This window comes from Ostrinia furnacalis, unplaced genomic scaffold (assembly GCF_004193835.3).
Source record: "Ostrinia furnacalis isolate ACB-3 unplaced genomic scaffold, ASM419383v2 OfSCF0780, whole genome shotgun sequence".
Classification (NCBI taxonomy): Eukaryota; Metazoa; Arthropoda; class Insecta; order Lepidoptera; family Crambidae; genus Ostrinia; species Ostrinia furnacalis.
The window spans coordinates 1,616,142-1,637,062 of NW_021131019.1; the positions used below are offsets into that span (position 1 = coordinate 1,616,142).

At 37.9% G+C, this 20,921-nt stretch overlaps 2 protein-coding genes across 2 annotated transcripts; one reads left to right on the forward strand and one right to left on the reverse strand.

Annotated features, from left to right (window-relative positions):
- Positions 1-1,441: 1,441 nt before the first annotated feature.
- On the forward strand, positions 1,442-6,407 carry LOC114350069 (protein MLP1). The gene is made up of 6 exons (XM_028300717.1): positions 1,442-2,282; positions 2,728-2,945; positions 3,078-3,222; positions 3,497-3,758; positions 3,878-4,077; positions 4,376-6,407. The coding sequence occupies exons 1-6, from the start codon at positions 1,656-1,658 to the stop codon at positions 6,134-6,136; spliced, it is 3,213 nt and encodes a 1,070-aa protein (XP_028156518.1). The 5' UTR covers positions 1,442-1,655; the 3' UTR covers positions 6,137-6,407.
- Positions 6,408-6,412: 5 nt separating this feature from the next.
- Positions 6,413-20,518, reverse strand: LOC114350070 (organic solute transporter alpha-like protein). Its single transcript, XM_028300718.1, has 7 exons — positions 20,201-20,518; positions 16,407-16,555; positions 11,871-12,019; positions 10,722-10,808; positions 7,950-8,046; positions 7,338-7,584; positions 6,413-6,856 (listed from the first exon to the last, which is right to left on the reverse strand). The coding sequence occupies exons 1-7, from the start codon at positions 20,400-20,402 to the stop codon at positions 6,660-6,662; spliced, it is 1,128 nt and encodes a 375-aa protein (XP_028156519.1). The 5' UTR covers positions 20,403-20,518; the 3' UTR covers positions 6,413-6,659.
- Between the last annotated feature and the right edge of the window lie 403 nt (positions 20,519-20,921).

Consider the following 20,921-nt stretch of genomic DNA (forward strand, 5'->3'; position numbering starts at 1 on the left):
CAAATTAAAGGCTGGGCACTGAAGAATAAGATGGTCTAAGTCTGCCGCATCTGCCTGGCAAAATTCACATTTATCTGTAGTGACCATTTTAATCCGTTTAAGGTGGGTTGGAAATTTTGCGTGTCCAAGTCGTAAGCGATTCATTGTAGTGATGAAACTTCTTGAGGTAGAACTTTGCGACTTGCAGTACCATGGTTTTCTTGGAAGTTTCTGTTGTATTTGTCCATACCATTTTCCTTTGGTTAATTTAGTGATATTCCACTCTTCATGCCAATTATCGAACATACGGGTTTTCAAGATGGAGTCATAGTCTGAGATGGGTACAGGGGGCGCTGGATACCGTGAATCGCCACTATATGGACTTTCTATCTTCATCAATCTGTCCACTATTTCATTGCCAGTAATCCCAGAATGCGAGGGGACCCACATAAACTCTATTTGCTTGCAATCATTATTCAATAATATTTCTCTTATTTTCGTTATGTAGATGTTGGTCTTGTAATGAATATGAGTGTTTTGAAGACAAGTGAGGACACTCAAGGAGTCGGTAACAATCAAGAAAGTATTCTCATCTCTTATTCCTCCAATATATTGCAATNGCCAAAAAAAAAAACCCATTCCGGAAAATTGTCCACGATTGACTGACGTATCGCAAAAATTACGCATCACAGATAAATAAATTCAGAAAAAATGACATCGTTTCCACAGACAATAAATTCTGTTAAGGAGCGCCATCTTGCGCGTATTTGAAAATATTTCAGTAATAGAAAAAAACGTGTAAACTGAAGTGTCACTACATTTTACTAGATGGCGCTGCTCTTCTCGCCATTTGGTTTAGTGGTTAGTGTACTTATTAGAGGTCGCGGGTTCGATACTCCCGTTTTAAAAAAAAAGTAAGTAGGTATAAAGTATTTTCATATCTGTTGTTCGGTACGTATCATAGTACAATACAAGCTTTGCTTAATTTGGGACTGGATGGCGCAGTTTAGGTACCTACCTTTAATATCCAAGAATATTTAACTATTATTAATTTATTTGGCCCCCTTTTGCTGCTTATACCCGCGGTCTGTCCCAAAAAGACTTTTTTTTATCAACCCTCTTCCAGAAACTGATATACAAAAAAGGTTTTCCTTAATTTTTAAAATAAATTAAATATTGGATAAGTAAAGAATACCTACCTCATCAAAATCGGTTTATGAAAAGGTTCTCAATCTCTTCAAGAGACTTGTTACAATAATTTTCAGTGAATATCTACATATAAACCTTAGTAATCCTAACCAGAAAAACTATGTTACCTACGAGTACAACAAACTAGCAAAATAGTAGTTAAATTTATCATAACAAAAAACCTCAGGTTTCACAAGATCACGCAATGTCAGAAATAACCTGAATAAAAATAAAATATTGACAGAGATTCGTCGAATAGTACGCTCGCTTCGTGGCGATATTGAACATACTTGCGCTGGCGCACCGCTGAAACTGACGGGGGAGCTATTTCGGGAACCGTCTGCGCTGCCGCACGCTCTTGTTGATCCCACAGTCGACAGTTCTTTGTCTTATTAAAAACATATTGCTCGGTACCTAATTTAAAATTACGCATCGCGGTTTGATTTTGCGCGGATGAAAGTGTGACTTGTTTATAAAAGTATTCCAAAATGGGAAGCGTTCTCAGTAATACTTCGGCGAGAGAACACGACGCAGACGTCATGAGTGAAAGTGAAACAATGGACAATCCAAGCGGCTCCCATGATACTAAGGAAAACGCCAACATCGATGAAGATTATGTGGAAACTGTTACTGATGAAGCTCGTGCAAAAACTAAAGAAGAAGAAATGATAGAATTCAAGAAACAACTCAACATCAAAAGAGAACAAAGAAAACAAATTCTTGCTAGACACAGAGCTGAAAAAGAAGAATTAGAGAAGTCTTTAAACAGTGAAAAGCAGTCTAAACTGGAATTAGTGCAAACCAACAAATTACTTCGAGAACTTTTGCTGAAGCATAATATTGAGATACCTGATGATCTATTGAGTTCCAGCCAAGATTCAGATCTCATTGGTACTATAACACAGATGAAAGAAGAATTTGAAAGTTTGAAATCAAACAACAACAAGTTGAGAAAAGATTTGGCTGAATCTAACAATACTCTTCAGAACGCGTACTCCGATATAGCAGATTTGAATTCACAAAACATAGAATCTATGAAGCAGATCAGTGCACTCAAGGAAGTGGTTTCTGTAAGCAAAACAATGATTGCAATTCGTGAACAGCAACTTAATGAGGTACGTAGATTTATCCTTTAAAATGAACTTAGGTATAATTTGAGGCAGGAAATCAAAGGTACCTAACTGAGTAAAAGTTTTCCAAGCTCTAGAAACTGCAGAGACAACGACCTAGAAAAGCCATGTGCCCCGGTCGGTCAGGGACCGCGACGCAACATGACGCTGTCGTTTCGTTGGCTCTAAATCTTGTCAATAAGCCAAACGTACAGTCAACAATCGATGCATGAACCTTCGTCATCAGATCAAACATGATTTCATGACTCTCATCTCATCTACATTTAATTTTATCAATGAATAGGTATTAGGAGACATGACATCATCATCATCATCAAATGATATTACATTTATGTTATGCGATCATTTATGTAGATGACGATTGTTTTTAAAATTTTGCCACATTCTAGATCAGTAGATTTTGCTCAAGCCTTCCATGTGATTTTTTCAGCTAAAAGAAAAATTAAGTGAAATTGAAAAATCATTGGCTGATAGAGAAGCTAGCATGTTATCAACAGACCTAAGGCAAGAGTACGAAAGGCAGTTACAAAACATTCGCACTCTCCGAGGACTCTATGAGGAGAGGGCTCGTCTCGCTGAAGTCACTAGAGTGAATCTAGTTCGGGATCTGGAAGAACAAAAACTGCTGAACCAAGCGGAAGTTAACAAGTAAGTAAATACAAATACCTACTTACCTAATAATCTTATTAATCAAGCCTCTTTTAATAATACGAATAGGTACGACACATGGAATCTAAAGAACTTAATTATTTTTCTTATTTTATGAACCTTCTTTTTCAGGACTAAAAACTTATCGGAAAAAGTTAAAGAACTTGAAGACAAAATCGAAGCGCTAATTGAAACAATCCAAAACAAAAACAATCAAATAAGTGTTTGCCAAGATGAATCACTGGGTTTGAGAGCTGAAATGATGGTTGTCAACAAGGTAATTAGATTGTTTCACGAAATGTACATGAACTACTTTAGAAGTAATTTCCGGTCATCATCTTTTACACCATAGGTATCACCGCCTTCTGGCAGAAAAAAACCGTATCCTGAAGTTCTAAGACGCTACCACCCGAAAGCGTAATCCAATCATGAAATGAAGAATACGATTATTTAAACTTATTATGGAAGAGCTTTCTGCGTTAGGCATGTTGCAATGCAATGTTCAAATAGTTACTTACCTACTTACCTACATTATTTTTATTTTTCCTCAGCTTTTTTCCGAAGTGCTTTTGGGATATAAAACAAAAAAGGACCTCGACAAGTTGGTGCATCGCCTTGAAGAAAATCATGGTATCCTAACTCAAATGGCTGAAAGAGAAAACGACGCTGAAGCCTCCACCGCGTTGCCTAAACTTTTGTTAGAGTTAGTTTGTCAAGTTGACGAAGGAGATGAAGAACAAGAGGAACCAGAAGAGTCTCAGCTTGACAGCGTCAATCTGAGTACGCAACAGGAAACTTCAGAAGAAGACTTAGGTAACTATAGTCATTCTAATATACCTACCTTAAATACTTATTCAAATTGTGATCATGATCGTCACTTTCTAAATAGAGCTAGTAACCAAGTTATAAAAAAAATAATGTTCTAATTACAGATAAGTCCAGTTCTACAACAGCTGAAGAAATTGTCCAAAATTTGCCTAAAGTGTGGCGGGTCCTCATGGAACTTTTGAGTCACCAAAGCGTGGCTGATCCAAACACCGAAGAAAAAGTCACAACATGCTACAAATCCGTAGAAACGAAATCTGGACCTGTACTAGTGCCAAGCGTTAGTCAGACTTACATCAGATTAAAAGTAAGTGATTACACAACGCAATGAATTGTTAAACCTATTAATGTTGAATTCATTTATGTCCTATGATGATGATAATGCAATGTGAGTCATGATCAAGAGAAGTAAAACAGAGCGTCCAAAAATAAAATAAAAATCATGACCACTACATTTTGTGTTGCACCACATAAAAAAGCCAACAATGTGAATTGGTTCAATGCCAAAATTGTTTGAGTTAAATACTTAAAACATCAAACGTTGAAGACAATTATATTTTACCACACATAAGTATTTTAATTATAGTGTGCCTTTGTCTTTTCAGGATCTAATTGTTGAGAAACTGGCGCTGATTAAAGAAGTTAACCGCATGAAGCAACTAAACTCTCATCTAGAGACTCGCTTAGAAGAACAAGAACGCCGACTTTGTTTAGTCACCACTGAACTGGGTAAAACGTGGCACGTTGTTGGGAGATTACGCCGCCACCATCACCAGCTACACACGCATGAGAAGATTCTAAAATATGAGTTACAACAAAAGAGAAAACTGTTGAATGAACTGAAAGAGGAACTTGAATATTGTAGAGAAAAATGGGAACAAGCTCGCGAAAAAAATACTCAATCCGAAAAAGATTGGAGGAAACTTAGAGCCGAATTTTCTAGCCGAAAAACGGGATCACCGGCGTTCAACAATTCAGCAGAAAGTGGATACAGTGATGAAAGACCTTCTGACGAATCTTCAGAATCAAACGATGAGAGTGAATATGTAACAGAGCCCCCAATCAGATGCAAAAGAAAACTTAAGAAATCGTTTGAAACTATAATAGACTCCAGCACGGATTTCAACTTAGCAGCAGAAAGAGAAGACCCTGCTAGTGATATGCTGGATGTTGCAGATTTGCCTCTTGATACACAAGACGAAAGTCACAGTGAAAATGGTCCAAAAAGTGAAGTTTTATCTGAAGAAACGGAAGACGAAGTTGGCGATATTACTAATGATTCGTATATTGAAGAGTCAGCGTCGGCATCGCGGGATCATGATAACGCAAATGTTGTCAAAATTGATCTTCCGGCGACCAGTACTGAAGTTGCAGGTATTATTGCACCAAGTGCTTCACAAAATCTCATTGACCCGGCGGAAATCCTTAAAAACATAAAACGACAAAATGAAAGGTTAGCTAACAAAGATCAAAAACTTGAAAATTTAGAAAAGAACAGTGCAAATCTTTTGCAAAAGGTCAAGTTGACGAGTAAGTTGGGTGAACAAATTAATAGTACTTTAGATCACATTTTGAAACCCCGATCTAGCAGAGAACCAGATAGTTCATCTCATCATAAGAACGAAGAAGACTTATCAATCACGGATAGCATAAATGATCAATCAACACAAGAACCGAACACAAACGATGTTGAAGTAATCATCAAGAATGAAGAAATTGAAGAGGAAAGTAACAAATCAGAGTCTGCAAATGTTAACGATACAGATTCGGCTTCGAGTGAAGATGTGTCACAATGTTCAGAAACCCAATCATCTAGTTCCGTTTATGAGACGCCAAACACAAGTACTGTTGATTTTAAAGCCATTTTAGAAAACGTTAAGAAGCAGGATGAACGGTTGGTCAAAAAAGACCAAAGGTTTGAAAATTTAGAGAAAGAATGTTCCAAAGTAATTGATAACATTAATCACACGTTGCATACAGGCCAAGAACTCAGTGACAAGCTAGAAACACTTCACAATGTTAGAGGAGAGGGTGTAGATGTTAATGAAATAGCTAATGAAGATACGCAAGGTTCAAAGACTGAAATAGATGATCAGGAACCATCTACATCTAGTGATATTGACCACGAAGCACGATTTGCTGCAAGAGACATTCGATTGAAAAGGTTGGAAGAACAAACTAAATGTTTGGTGAACAAAGTCAATAAAACGACGAGCAAGGGCGTCAAGATACATTACAAGTTGGAGGAACTCCACAACATTTATGGGTCTGAGAGCTCCCGTGCCGGCACGCCATCAGAAGAAAGCGAGGATAAAAATGAGGAAGAAGAAATCCAGAATGAACAAGTAGATAATCAATCTCAATAAATTGTGAATACTTACCATACTTACCTACATTGAAAATTTCAGAAAGATTTCACACCTGCTATCAATGTAAGTAGTATCTTTTATTCGGTGTTGTACTTAAATTGGCTAATAAATAATGTACTCGTATGTATTACGTAAAATTTTATAATTTGAATAAATTGGTGTAACTAAATAACAGACTCTATTTCAATTCAAAGAATCTGTATTCATTTAAACATTCATTACATAATAACAATAATCAGGTACATCAAGATCGCCAGCGACATTCATGTTTAATTTAATTAAACATTATTAATGTTTATTATTACTGGTTTTTCCAATCTTTTGACTTACATCATACATGTTAGCCTCTTAATATCTAGCGATATCTATAAATAAACACTATCAAAGAACTCACTGTCATCGTGCACTACATACAATTTCTACAATTTGGACAAAAACACATCTAGATTTTCAATCTGACAACATCCAATAAAAATTACAATCACAAAAATTATCATATCTCTGAGAGATTTTCTGTCGTTCACTTGTCGTGTTTCCCTTTAAAAGACTTGGAATCCAAGCTGTCCTTGATGGACTTGACGTCGAAGATGCTGTCATCCACGGTGGCGATGACTGCGTGCTGGACCTTCCCGGCTCGAGACGGGGGGCCGCTGTACAGGCGCCAGGCCAGCGCAGACAGGAGAAGCATCTCCACGAGGGTCAAGCTGTTCTGCAGCACTGGATAAAACAAAATGCTTGATTACTAAATGCACTTGCTTGGGTAGTTAGAACCGTTAATCTGAATTTCGTATTCTATCGCATGTGTTTACAGATCTTTCTAGAACTACAGAAAACATACCCGATGCAAGTCTTATTGAGGTCATAGACATGACCTACTATAAGTTATGCACCCTCGAACCATTTAAATAACTCGACAATGCAGATAGAATGATAATGCAAACTTTGCTCTTCCATAAAAACGAATTCTTTTAAAATGTGGTTGCAGACAAATTCTTTGTTTAGATTCCATTTGCAAGCAGAGCGACGATTTGTAATTTCTTATGCCCTTTATTCACACAATTCAAATTTATTCGTCTTTTTTCGTACGCAATAGTTTATGCTCTTTGAAGCGATAATTAGGTAACCCAGCCCATTGCGAAATTGTGTCCGTCACAAACGAATTTAGGAGCAAAAGTAGATTTAAACATTTTCGACTTACGATTGACAAACACGATGGGATTCACTGACATGAGGCAGGGCATCGTGAAGGCCCGCGGCAGGAACCTTATGATGCCGCACTGAAGCTTCACGATCAGAAGCGCGAGCTGCAGCACGAAAAATTTCGGCTTCGGACGGAGACCGGACGCCTCGGCGGCTTTGACGGACATCGTCACCCCCCAGATGCCGGTCAGGATGGACGCGACTACGAACGGCTGGAAGAACGGGAAACTGCGGATGTACAGCATCTGGAAGAATAAGTCATTTTATTAATTGCTTTTCCCTATAGATTACAATAAGGCAACTTTCGCGTAGCTTGCTTCTAGTAATTTGAAGAATTGTGAATGATTCACCATTTCAATTGAATGTTAATCACGTTAAGATTTGGAATGAATCATCATTTCAATGACTTCTAGAAAATATTTTATTTCAGTCATGGGTCTATCTATGAACTGAGCTAAGTATGTTCCTTAATCAGATTTATCAGTAGTTTAATTCTCAAGTGGATAACAAACAGAAATAAAATATCAATAAGTAGGTATACCGATCTTTCTATTTTGCTTATATTTCTGGATCTGTCTTTCTGCTTTTTGAAAACAAAGTTTCCACTTACCATGTCTTCTACCCAAATGAGGAGGATGATGATGTAGATGATTCCTTGAATTATCGGCATCTGAACTACGAGATAACGTAGCCGGAGAATATTGCGCCTGAAATAAAAAAAGATCCAGTCAAAAAAAACTCCATTAGGCTCATGTAGTTCCCATTAGTAAAACAACCAGATTAGATAAGGCTGATAGTCTAATAACTAAGATAGGAGATATCGATGTTAATCATTGTGTTTGACAAAGTCCCACGGGTGTGCCTCGCCTCTCGCAAACAACCCTATTAGATCCAATTACCCATTCTGAAAGGCAATTAGGTGTAAGTACCAAAACCCATCGTGTTGTTATAAAGCGATGATCACACTCGATCGTATCGAATCGTAAAGGTGTAACCATTCATTTGGAAAGGTGTCCATGTAAATGGATTACAACTTTTCATCATAATTAAATAGACTTCCGTAGTAATGGAATTTGACGTCATCGCAATAGTACCTTCAATGTCCCTTGGTAAATGAATAATCTATTAGATTTGAAGTATTGTAACATTAATTGCCTTTTATAGCGCGCGATGTTTTACCGCGAACTGGGAGTGCTGTGTCTCCCGTGACTGCCACTAGCCCGCTCCGCCGCTCGCCCCGCCTACGCACACCGCGCTCATAAACTCCGGCGCCCCACGTCCGCCAGTCCGTCTCAGAAAGGCAAACGGTGCGCGCGTCACGAGCCGCGGGGCCGGCGCATTTTGTTTCTCACTGTTTTCTTTTGTCTTTTCTGCTTTGTAACTTGTAAATCTACTTGTGTCACGTTTATAATATTGTCTATAGTGAATAAACCATTTAAACCTACTTATACGCCTATAAATGGCGCATCCAACGAGTGGCTTCGAACTGTGAATTGAACTGTGTTGTGAACTTAGATTAATAAAACCTAGATGGATAGTCTTCATACAAACGCTTCGTCAAGAGTGAGGCAAAAATCTTATGTCATTAGTGTCAATTTTGTTGGGGAGTGTAGACAGTGAAGGCGATTTTCCCGAAAGTAGGGAAATTTTTAATACGTTTTTAATAATTTTATAATTAACAAAAACAAAACGCATCATGTACTTACTTATTTATTGAATTCAAAGTACCTACCTAATAACAATAAGATAAATCGACTTAAGTCTCGNTTAAGTGAAACTATGAGTCTGTGAAACAAACAATGCTTGCTTACAAGTTTCCGCGCGTAAGTACCTCGTACATCGGTCGACGCTAGGTTCGTCCGGTACAGGCGTGACTGTGACGTCACGCGAGTCGCCGTCGCGCAACCCGCTCGCTCAGGCGCGCTTCGTCCGGTACAGGCGTGATTGTGCATGTTAACCGTCGACGTCTTCGGCCGCCGCGAGTGATTTTGAACGCGTTTTGGACAAGTTAGCTCGCAGTGACTATTTGATTTTCTAAACGCATAAACAATTTTAAAGTAATGGTGCTAACGCGTTCGCGTGCAAACAGTATGAACCGAAGTGCTTCTACTACTGCCACGTCNCTGAAGACAGACACAAAACTGCTTTTGTTTCACCATTTGGAACGTTTCAGTTTCGACGCATGCCGTTTGGCTTGAAAAACTCACCGTCGACGTTTCAAAGATTAATGGATCGTTTCCGTTCGGGCTTAAACGACATTCGCAATCAGTGGATCAAAAGGCATGACAGTCGTGGCATATCTTGACGATATTTTAGTTATCTCGGACGACTTTGACTCTCATTTGCGTGACCTGCAGCTGGTTTTCGACCGTCTTCGTCTGTTTAATCTGAAAGCCAACAGAGAAAAGTGTGTTTTTGCCAGAGAAAGGGTAACATACTTAGGACATGTAATCACCACTAAAGGTATCGAACTGGACCCATCTACAACGAAGGAGACCTCGTTCTTATAGAAAGTCATCGCCTTAGTCAGGCAGCAAAAGGATTTACTAGTAAATTTGCTCCTAGGCGCGAAGGTCCCTATCGTATTTCAAAAGTAGTTTCACCTACCACCTATGAAATTGTAGATAGAGATAGTAATCCTCGAGGGAAGTATCATGCCAGTCTACTCACACCTTATGTCGGTGATTCGAATACCGCAATCGTGCACGGCCGTAAGAGGGGAAGACCGCGGCGTAAAGTACCGGTTGCCAAGCCATCCTCGATGTCTTCTGATGGCTTGGAGGGGGAGGATATAGCGCGCGATGTTTTACCGCGAACTGGGAGTGCTGTGTCTCCCGTGACTGCCACTAGCCCGCTCCGCCGCTCGCCCCGCCTACGCACACCGCGCTCATAAACTCCGGCGCCCCACGTCCGCCAGTCCGTCTCAGAAAGGCAAACGGTGCGCGCGTCACGAGCCGCGGGGCCGGCGCATTTTGTTTCTCACTGTTTTCTTTTGTCTTTTCTGCTTTGTAACTTGTAAATCTACTTGTGTCACGTTTATAATATTGTCTATAGTGAATAAACCATTTAAACCTACTTATACGCCTATACTTTTCATCACTTCGAATCGAACACAATTCGACACTTTGTTTTATGAAGTAAGGCCTTACTTGAGCTGTGTTTTATTTTCAGAAACAAAATACACTTTTAGTGTTGTGTTTAGGATCTTGCTTAGTACAATATCATTATCGTTAACATTAGGGGCACTAACTAGCATGTTAATAAGAAGTCTAATGTTTGGTCCGGTTAGTAGAGTCTAAGTTCTTTTTAGGTTATGTTTCTTCAATGTACCTACCTACCTTCTTAAATCTTTATACCAGAAATTCAGAATCTATAATCTTACCTCTGAAGACGCGGTCGAGGAATAACGCAGCATGGCCAGCAGCAACAAGGAGGGACCCTTGTCTCCAGATAACAGTCGCCTGCTTGCCTGCGAATAATTAAAATATCATCATCATCATCATCATCGTCATTAATTGTAGTCTTCGAGTGTGCACCTCCCTCCTACACTCGCTAATTTATACCAGAGGCAAAAGAGAGGATTTGACCCACACTCTTAGGCTCCCGCTGGCCAGAGTAATTGTTAGTCGTCTCTTACGACTGTAGTAGATCCCTAACTATAAAAAATAAAAAAACTTAATAACAACTGTCACAAATCGGAATTTATCTGCTGTTATTATTTTCCACGAACGTCGCGTGTATGTCGTGATTAACACGTTTTATGACATCACGGAAACAGGGCTAACAAAGTCAAGTTCAACCTTGATTTCCATACAATCCCCCTTTACGGCTGCCCTGCCATTACTATGATAAAATCTTTGCCCAACTACGAGAACTTTTTTAACCTGATCTCTGGGACTTGAGTCTCGCTCGACCCAGTCTACTTTGAACTATTGTATGCCGTAAGTTCCGCAAATAGTGTAATATTGAATTATTGACACTCATCTTGCAAATAAGTACATCTTATCTTAATCTAATTTTTTTTTTAAAGTATCGGTCGAGACAAATCCTTATTTAATCATTAAATGCTGCTGATAGGCGTTACCTTGAAATCATTATTAAAATCGGGTTCGTTTTAGTTTAAACAGGTACTGTATCAGATACGAGATGCAGACATAAACTAGATTAGAGCGGTTTTGTGATAATCTGAGATTTTAAATAAGTTGGTACAACAAAAACTTAAGTTAGCTTCAGAAACGATTTCGCTCTTGAAATGATGACTAATCGTAAGTAATATTGAAAAGTACAAGGATAAGGTCGCGGGAAGAGCCTGGATGAGGGCAGCGCAGGACCGTTCATTGTGGAAAACCTTGGGGGAGGCCTTTGTCCAGCAGTGGACGTCATTTGGCTGAAACGAACGAACAAGGATAAGTCACTCAAGGACTATTCAGACCTCAGATCATAGTCTATGATCTGAGATTCAAACACATAGCTCACGTTTTTGACGCGGATGTAATCTGAACCGAATGATGAACATCTGAACTTCAATTACCTGACGAGCTTATCAACACCGCCGCAATCATCAATGATCATGCAGTAGAAGTGGTACATCCCGAACATGACTGCTTGCTGCGCGATGGCTTCGCATACCAGCGTCGCTCGGGGCACCACTGTAGTTATGTATGCTGACGCCGCTACTACCTGAAAACACATTTAATAGAAATAAATAACGTTGTTTACAAAACTATCATCATCACGTCATTTAGGTACTTGTAGTCTTCACTACAGCAGCATGACCTTCTCGGCTAAAGGATTTGCCCTACATTCCCACACTACAGCGGTGGCCGGACCTACAAATGGCTGATGGTGATGATTGATACCATTTCTTCTTAAGGGCGTAATAAAAAGTAGTCCTTGGGCTTGTTCGCTATTTCATTTGATTAGTTACTTTATATTCCAAGGGCACTAGATTTTAGATAAAATCAGTAGATTAATAATGCCCGTTTTCACCATCATTCCCTAATTTTTAAGTGACCCCTAGGCTAACACATAACAGGAATTTTGTTTTCATCGGTATAACTTAAAAATAAGGGAAAGATGGTGAAAACGGGCATAAGAGAATCGACAGAGGAAACAGCGAACGCCTTTGCAACATCAGCATGAGAATTGAGTTCCGCTATTAGTCGTTGGTATTGTTGGAAACTTGGAAAAGAATAGAATCGGACTCATAAAAGCCTAATAGATTAAAAAAATAAGGCAGAATGATGACAAAATGAACTCTACCAAGATAATAATAATGAAGTATAGGCTCTATGTATAGGCTGTAACCACAGAAAACAAGGCTACCCTGATGGCAGCCTTTATATGCCACCATTAGGCTTCCAACAAAGTATTTCGTGGTATTATTAATGAACATAAAACATATGGAATGGATTTTCAACTACCAGTCACAAAAGACACAATAATTCAAAGAATCTCCGTTTACCTTCCAATAATAAAACACGTTATTTCGAACTTCGACAACCCGCGTCATTTTATGATCGGGCGGTTAATTGACAAAACTATCAGGAAACCCCAAACAAATAGATATCTTTAGCGACTTTAAGTTTTCATTTACCTATGTAAGTACCTATTTACTTAAATGAAAACAAAAGGCTTTCTAGACATTTATATGGAAATCTGTAAAAAGAAGTTACTGTAAGTAACTTTCCTACGCACCACGTAACGTGAATCGCGGTAATCATATTACATCAGAGTTCTGTGGCATTTTCCATGCAGATAACTAGAAGTTTATAAAAGCTGATTGCAATGCTCTTAAATATTTTGAAATTAAGGAAAACTTTTAATCTTATTGCCACGATAATTAATCTTTTTTAGGGCTAGGTTTACCTGTAATAAAGTATGGGATGCTAGTAAAATAAAAATAATAAGAACAATAGTTACTTATCCTTAGAAATACTTTTTACAGTAAGCTATTAAAAGATTGTTATAAAAAAAGCTTCTTTGAATAACAAATGGTTGTGCTCTTAAATTCAAAACAATAGCACCTTATTCTATACAAAAGTGCTCTCTCTACATAAATTTCGGCAAAAAATACAGAACCATTCATTTGCAATATTTATGAATAAGATCTACCATGTTTGAATAATAACAATAGCAGGTATTTTCTAGCCCGAAGGTGTTTGTAAAAGGACGGAACACCCAAGGCCGCAATCCCTTTTGGAGCGATCCGTATCGTTATCCGTTCACACTTCGCAGTATCCGTTACGTTATTACTAACACAAATAACTTTAAACCTATCAGCAAGGGTTTCAAAATAAACATTCAACAGTACAAGACCAAGAAAATTCTTAATGAATTAAGTATTTTGGTAAACTTACACGTGCGTAAACGGTACGGTATAGTCCAGTCAATAAAGCATTATAGATGGAAAACTGTAGAACACAATTTCTGACTGCAGGACTTTATTTAGACTAGTTAGGAGGTGAACATAGCAAAAGTCCCCACCCTTAGCCCTTGAGCCGGCGGGGAGAGGGGGGTTTAAAGGTGCCACTTTTCGGTTTTTCGCTTAATCCTCGGAAACTATGCGTCCTAGTGACATGACTACTATGAACCAAAAAAAGCTTATTCAATTTGCTACGGATGAGACCGTCAAGTTTTTCTATATCTTGTANAGTACGGTTTTAACAACTCTACATACGAGTACGAAGCAATAAAAACTGGAAACCTCGTAAACTATAAAAGACGAATACCGTTGACGTTAGACTGTCTACGTCTCTAGTAATTTGAGAAAGAAGAAGATTAAAACAATATTGAGGATACTGAAACAGTTCAGCCAGTATACTGAAACAGTTCAGCTAATACCCACTTTTTTACAAGCTTTTAGGTATTTAGTTTCGTTCGCCTATGGCCTATGGTGTCTTAATTTACATTAATGCCGGTGTCTATGGGCGCTCTATCGTATTTCCAAAGCACACGCGTGTGTAGAAGCCATGGTGTTGTAACGGTAATTAGTTTCTCATAATTATTTTCATATTTTGTAATTTTGCGCCGTGTGCCACTTTAAGGCTTGGTTGATTGTAACAATTAATAATATTGTTGCCGTGTTTAAGTTTTAACGTAGGTTCATAAAACATTGGACATTTATTTTCGAGGGAATAGCAAATCACAAAGGAATGTCCGTTTTAGGTGAATTCAAAGTTATGTGGTGCAAAATGTTTTGCACCACATAACTTTGTTCGTAACTTTAAAGATAACCGGTGTTTTTTGACAGATTTTTGACGTCTGTTAAAGTTAAAGTAAGATGGTGCAACCCAGCCTTAGAATTTTTGCCTTTGAGTGTAAAAAATGTTTAGTTTAAAAACAAAACAAGGGGCTAAAGTTAAACTAGCCTACTTAATATTGTCCTAGCTCCAGTGTTTCGCAAAGACAGCTCCCACGGCATACAAATGGCTAACCATTGAATTCTGTGCAAGTATTGCTCAGCTGGTCAAGTACAACCAATCAAGGCTTCAAATTGCAAATAAAAATACTATATTTGCATAGCATTAGCTAAGTACCTACTTAAAACAATGCCACCAATGCCTTGAAAGTGATAATTCTTGCTGAGTACTAAGATAATTAAAATTAGCTTCGTTAGATAATGACTGATCAAATACTTAATTGGTTTCAGTCAATTCAGTAATTAACTTAACGGGTTAAATATGAACGTTACGTTGATTAAATTACTGTTGTTAATTAATAACGACCACGTTCGTTTGTGAATGAATTTGAAAAAGTTCAGCTCTAGCTTACACAAAAATTGTTATTGTAAGTTCTACTATAATTAAATTTACCTACCCTTAAGGGCCTACAACAAACAAGTGTGGCATATTGGCAGGGCTGCTCTAGCCTTGAAAAATACCCTGAATAACCGACAAAGTTAATAGTTTCGGGATCGGCTTAAAAGCTAGGTGTCGAAAAGTCTATGTGTCATCATCTCGATGTCAATTTACTAATGTTACCACTTATTCAATAGCTATCTATACTATTAATTTTATACGCGCGAAAGTTTGTAAGGATGTACTTACGTACATGTAGTATGTACCTAGGTATGAAACTCCAGAAGCAAAAACGACTGGCAGATTTTTATAAAACAACGCTGTCATTAATCATAACCTAGGTAAAAGCAGGAAAAAGTTAGTGTTTCACAAGTGGTTTTGTTAAAGAAGCAAAGTCGAGGAATGCCCGCGGATTGGGGCTCGTCGGTGCGGCCATTGCGAAACGCGCGTCATGTTTACGCAACAATGACCCACGGTATTACTCTCTCATGTTAAGTTAATAACAACTCGTAACCCACTAACTTAGTTATTTACCTGTTCAAGACGGATCTGGTAAATCACTGTTCCGAAAGGAAAAACATATATACATATAAAGACCCTGTTCAATCCTAGTGAGAAACTTCATTATATATCTATAAGTTTAATGTAGTCCCATTTTTTACGCACAAGATTATTAATCAACTGAATGTTCATTGTTGTTATTGGATTAATAAATCACAATTACTTAATAATAATAAATTAATCGCCAGCGTTACACGAATTTTGCTTACTATTTTGTGTGCTTTGGTGCACTTTCGAACCGATAAATTAATATCTACGATGTAACGTAATAAAATTATAATTTGCTCAACCACATGTTATATGTCTATAAAAACTTTGTATTACAGTTGAAACTTGTACATGTTTAAAATATAATTGATAATCAAAAAATAGAACTAGTTTTTACAACACCCCCGCCATTTGATTGCATCGACGTAATATCAGTCTTATGTTAGATTGTAGATTGTTAATACAGTCCGATAGCCCACGCGAAGGTTAATTTTGCTAATAAATCTTCGGAATTAGAGTCAAAGAACAATACCAGAGATTATAAATAGACGATCAAAGCTTTTCTAAGAACTGTGTCTGATAGGCGAATTCGCAAGAAGTCGTGTGTAACATATTTTCTATAGATTACGATGTGTTTATAATTTGCTATTAGTCCTATTACGCACATGACTGACGTATTGTAACGTCCACACAAAAATAGATACGGAAATGTAACATACCGGGTAGACGGCGAGCACTACAGCCACATTCATGACAGCGTCCCGGGAATGGCGCCAGACGGAGCGCAGCGTGAGGACGTAGAGTCCGCATATCGCTAGCAGTATCAGGAACCCGGATACCCAGAGCCATAATGCGTAGCTGTCCAAAGCTGAAAATAAAAAGTTCAATAAGTAACACCGATTATTTGGCGCTGTGGTTGAAAATTCAGTTACAGGTCTCGTATATGATTCCCGCACAATACAATCATGCTCGCATACATTATTATGTATCTTTAGAGTTTTTTATATGTATAGTTTTTTAAGTTGTTTACTATTCTTATTGGCAGCAAGGTTCTGGAATGGAGGCCGCGTACCGGAAAACGCAGCGTGGGACGTCCACCCGCAAGATGGACCGACGACTTGATAAAGGTAGCAGGAAGGCGCTGGATGCAGGCCGCTACCAACCGTGCGATGTGGAAGTCATTGGGGGAGGCCTATGTTCAGCAGTGGATATACTATGGCTGAAAATGACTATACCACTTGCACTGTGTGGTGCGTCAAATTAATTGTAGTTCGCGTGTTGAAGAGTCGAACTCGGTACCCGGACATCCGACATTCAATTTCCAGCTGGTGCACACAAAATGAAGAGCTTGGGTGTCCCACCAAGTTTGGCTACGTTATGCTTTCTGTATTGATCGATACTTGTCAATAACAGCTAATGTTTATTATTCCAACCAAACTATTAACCTTGCCCCAAAGTATTAATTCTATGACAGAGCAAGCTCATGCATAAGCTTTTCAGACAAATTGCTCGCAGAGGGATTCGAAACTGCAATGGCAGCTGATGTTAAGCGAACCACTAGGCAGTTAATCAGTACATATTTTAAAATATGGAGACTCAATTTTATGAAGAAGATTTAATTCTTACCACAACAAGGATGTTCAGTCAGAGTCAACTGCCCTTCTGACCTTTTGAGGTCGTTTTGTAGTGTAAAATGTCTAAGGATATTTATTTATTATTTATTTTGTTATCCGTGTAGCAAAGATAGCCAGACAGACCACTCTATCATAATAATATTATTTAGTTTAAAACTATAAACATAATTGACTCATTTATGGCTTATGTTTATCGTGTAAAAACCAATAGCGCAACAGACTGGAGAGTGGATCGTCAAAAAGCCGTTAGTTACTGAATATTGTGTTACATTATAGAAATTTTGTTTTAGCTTTTAAAAAGGATCGACTCTACCATTTTGTTTTGTTGTGTTGTGACAACTTTTGAGTAGGTATCTCACTAGTTCTTGATATTTATGGTCCAGTATTAATAGTGGGTTGAGTTCCTCCAGTAACAAAGAAATACAAATAGCTCACGTTTAATTCATATAAAATGTTAATATTGGTCAAATTACAATAATTTGTGATAAAATCTTGCATGAGGCCCTCGTGCCTTTTATAAATGGAATTAACGGACAATTGGTTTTAATTAACATTGAAATTAACTAGTCTTTTGCACCAAGGCCGTACCTATTACCAGTGTCTACTAAGTATTAATAAATCTAACCGCCTAGCTGTTTATCAGGTTGTAGAAATCTGTTCGCAATTCGCATGTTTAATAAGATCAGCTTTAGACTCTACATGAGCTAAAGGACCGATTTCATAAGAAAATGTTTTGTCTGCAGTCGAAATAAATGCCCTGCACTTGCGACACGTTTACCATGACCGAAAAAATACGATGTCGTCTACTTACTTACACTGGCCGCGGAAGTTAACACACGTATGTAAGTAGGTATAGAGCTTTTTAAAAACGGGTGTAATTCGTTTACAGGCAGACTTCTCAGGGTTAAAGCATTTAACCATGAAAAAGGTTCATCAAAAAGTCAATTTCGAAAGTAAAGTTTGAAGTATAATGCGTAATTCAAAATTACTCTACTCGGTATTTTAATAGCAAATTATTTATTGCTCAAGTCTTCACAACATCTTTAATGTTTATTTATATTCTGACTCATAGCAAAATATTATCACTTATGCACTAATCTCAAGGCATATTATAATACGCACATATATGCGTTTGGTAACTTTAGAAAGTTGAATCCATGAGTAACATTATAAACTCATGAAGTCAATGTACCATGATTATTATACCACCACTGCATATTTAAGCCGTAACGCACATTTTATTTGCTAATTCTTTGTGTTGTGTGGTAATATTTTGTAACCCTCTTGGCCATGATTAGAATGGCTGTAGAGTTTTTAGCCAAAACTTTAAAAACGAAACCCCAAATCATTGTCTAAGTACCATATTTTATATGAAATATTACCTTGAGAACATTGAATTTGGGAAGTAAGTATATTTGAGGCACAACCCCTCACAATCGAAACCATTTCCGTAAAAATATACAACCTTGGCCATAATAATAGAGGGAAATATTTACCCCACAGGCAATCATGCAAAACAAACATTGATCGGGGACTTTTATATTCTTTACTCTAATGCTTACTTAGGACCAATAATTAGCCTTTATGGACTCTTGGCAAATATTGCAAAGATCAATGACCAGACTGGTTGAGTAAGTTGTGTAAGCATAGTAATGGAATGGTAAAGCTTGCTGGCGAATGCAATACCTTTATGATCCGGCTAGATTCTATCCAATCTATCTAGGAGGTAGTAAATTACCAAGCTGTACCTAATTTTAAGACAGCATGAAATATTTTTGCTAATTTATTAGCATTTTGAAATATACCTACTTTTTAAAAGCACTTTGTCATCACAGATACAGGCTAAGAGCTTCCTAGTTGTGGAGAAAAAAAAATTAATTGAATATTATCTGTGATTCAATTCAACGGTGGTCCTTAGAGCAATACATATAAGTGAGCCTTTACGTCCCGCTGCTGGGCTGGGACTACTGGGACGTTTTCAGGTGGAACTGTAGGTGTAAGTCACGCTGTGGGTTGTTATTTTATTTTTACAAGTATATTAAGTCCATTTTTTAAAATAACTAATATGAGTCATATTTCAAAACTCATCAAACTTTTCTATTCGATGCGTCTTAGACTCAACTACCTCCAGTCAGTGTGACGTGCTAATTTTGGGACACCCTGTATAATGCAAGTAGTTACAGCTACTTACTATTTCTGACGGCAAAAAACTAAAAATCATAACCCATTCTGGCGCAGTCGGGTAATAACTAATAAGGGTATTGCATGTTTACATTACAGTAGGATTACAACTAAGTATAGCCGCTATTTTGGCAAGGGATCTCTCTTCTATCACATTGTAAATTAATAGAAAATACACATAATATCCTACTTGAAACTGAAACAGATGCTTGTAAAAATGTACCTAAGTATTATTGTAACGTATGGTCCTACGTACAATAATACTTAGTACATTTTTCTTGTAATGTTATAATAGAGGATCTTATTGATAGGAAGTGATCTCTATCAGATAATCCAGAGAAAGGAGGAAGCTGGCCTTTAATAATGGCTAAGTGTAACTCTACGTTTGGTTGATCTTTCATTATGAAAACAATGAAAGTGCCATCTAATGAAAATAATTATTCAATGTTAAGCAGTATTTTTTCATCATCATCATTAATATTTGGCAGAACAATACATACTTAGGAATAATAACTTCCTATTTATGCATTACAGGTTATTGAAGCACTCGTTTTATGGCCAATTTAGTTATTTTATTAATGTTGAAAGTCAGTCCACTACAACATCCTTTACATGGGCGTGCATAGTAGAAAGTTAAGTTGTTAGCCTTGACCCAACTTCTTTCTTGAAGACGTCTTTCCGGAATCCCAATATCTTACCTGCTAAGTAAGACCCGAAGTCGGGTTGCACACTGTAACTATGACAAAGAAGTGTTGTATTGACTCCATTGTTCAATCCCGTAACAGTATTACCAACACTTATGTGGCGAGCGGCTAAAGATCGCGAGCCAGCATCTCCTTCCTGGAGCAAATCCATCTTAGAAGTCATTGTAACTTCATTTATTAAACTTTTATGTGACATAAAAAAAAATTGGAACTCAAAACATTCTTAATTCAAAACTTTGAATCGCGTTTTATTTTTAAAACGCGCGTGAATGAGCGACGCGAATTAATCGCGCGGCGGGTGTTGAGGCGAGGACCGCGAGCAACACTGTCGCCTACCACCAGCGTAGCGCACGTTGCGCTCACTTTCTTTCGACATTTTGTTGGTCTGCGCAACACAAATTGGTGTCCGTAGTGATGTAAGGAGTTTAGTTGGTGGTTCAACTTGGTAGAATCTAAACTTCATCAACAAACTATATTACCCTATGTTAAAACCAAAAATAATCATGATGCATCCAACCCTAGGACTAGCTGCAACTAGGTATTTGTTCATTTATTAACGACTCATCATCATCATCATTTCAGCCATAGGACGTCCACTGCTGAACATAGGCCTCCCCCAATGCTTTCCCTGTTGATCGATTGGTAGCGGCCTGCGTCCAGCGCTTCCCTGCTACCTTTACGATGTCGTCGGTCCACCTTGTAGGTGGGCGTCCCA

Excerpts from the sequence above, each read along its gene's own strand:
- LOC114350069 (XM_028300717.1), top strand. The coding sequence starts at position 1,656 with ATGGGAAGCGTTCTCAGTAATACTTCGGCGAGAGAACACGACGCAGAC. Across the intron at positions 2,283-2,727 it reads GTGAACAGCAACTTAATGAG|CTAAAAGAAAAATTAAGTGA; the intron begins GTACGTAGATTT and ends TGATTTTTTCAG. Across the intron at positions 3,759-3,877 it reads AACTTCAGAAGAAGACTTAG|ATAAGTCCAGTTCTACAACA; the intron begins GTAACTATAGTC and ends TTCTAATTACAG.
- LOC114350070 (XM_028300718.1), bottom strand. The coding sequence starts at position 20,402 with ATGTCACATAAAAGTTTAATAAATGAAGTTACAATGACTTCTAAGATG. Across the intron at positions 10,809-11,870 it reads GGTGTTGATAAGCTCGTCAG|GCAAGCAGGCGACTGTTATC; the intron begins GTAATTGAAGTT and ends AATTATTCGCAG. Across the intron at positions 6,857-7,337 it reads TCCCATCGTGTTTGTCAATC|TGCTGCAGAACAGCTTGACC; the intron begins GTAAGTCGAAAA and ends TGTTTTATCCAG.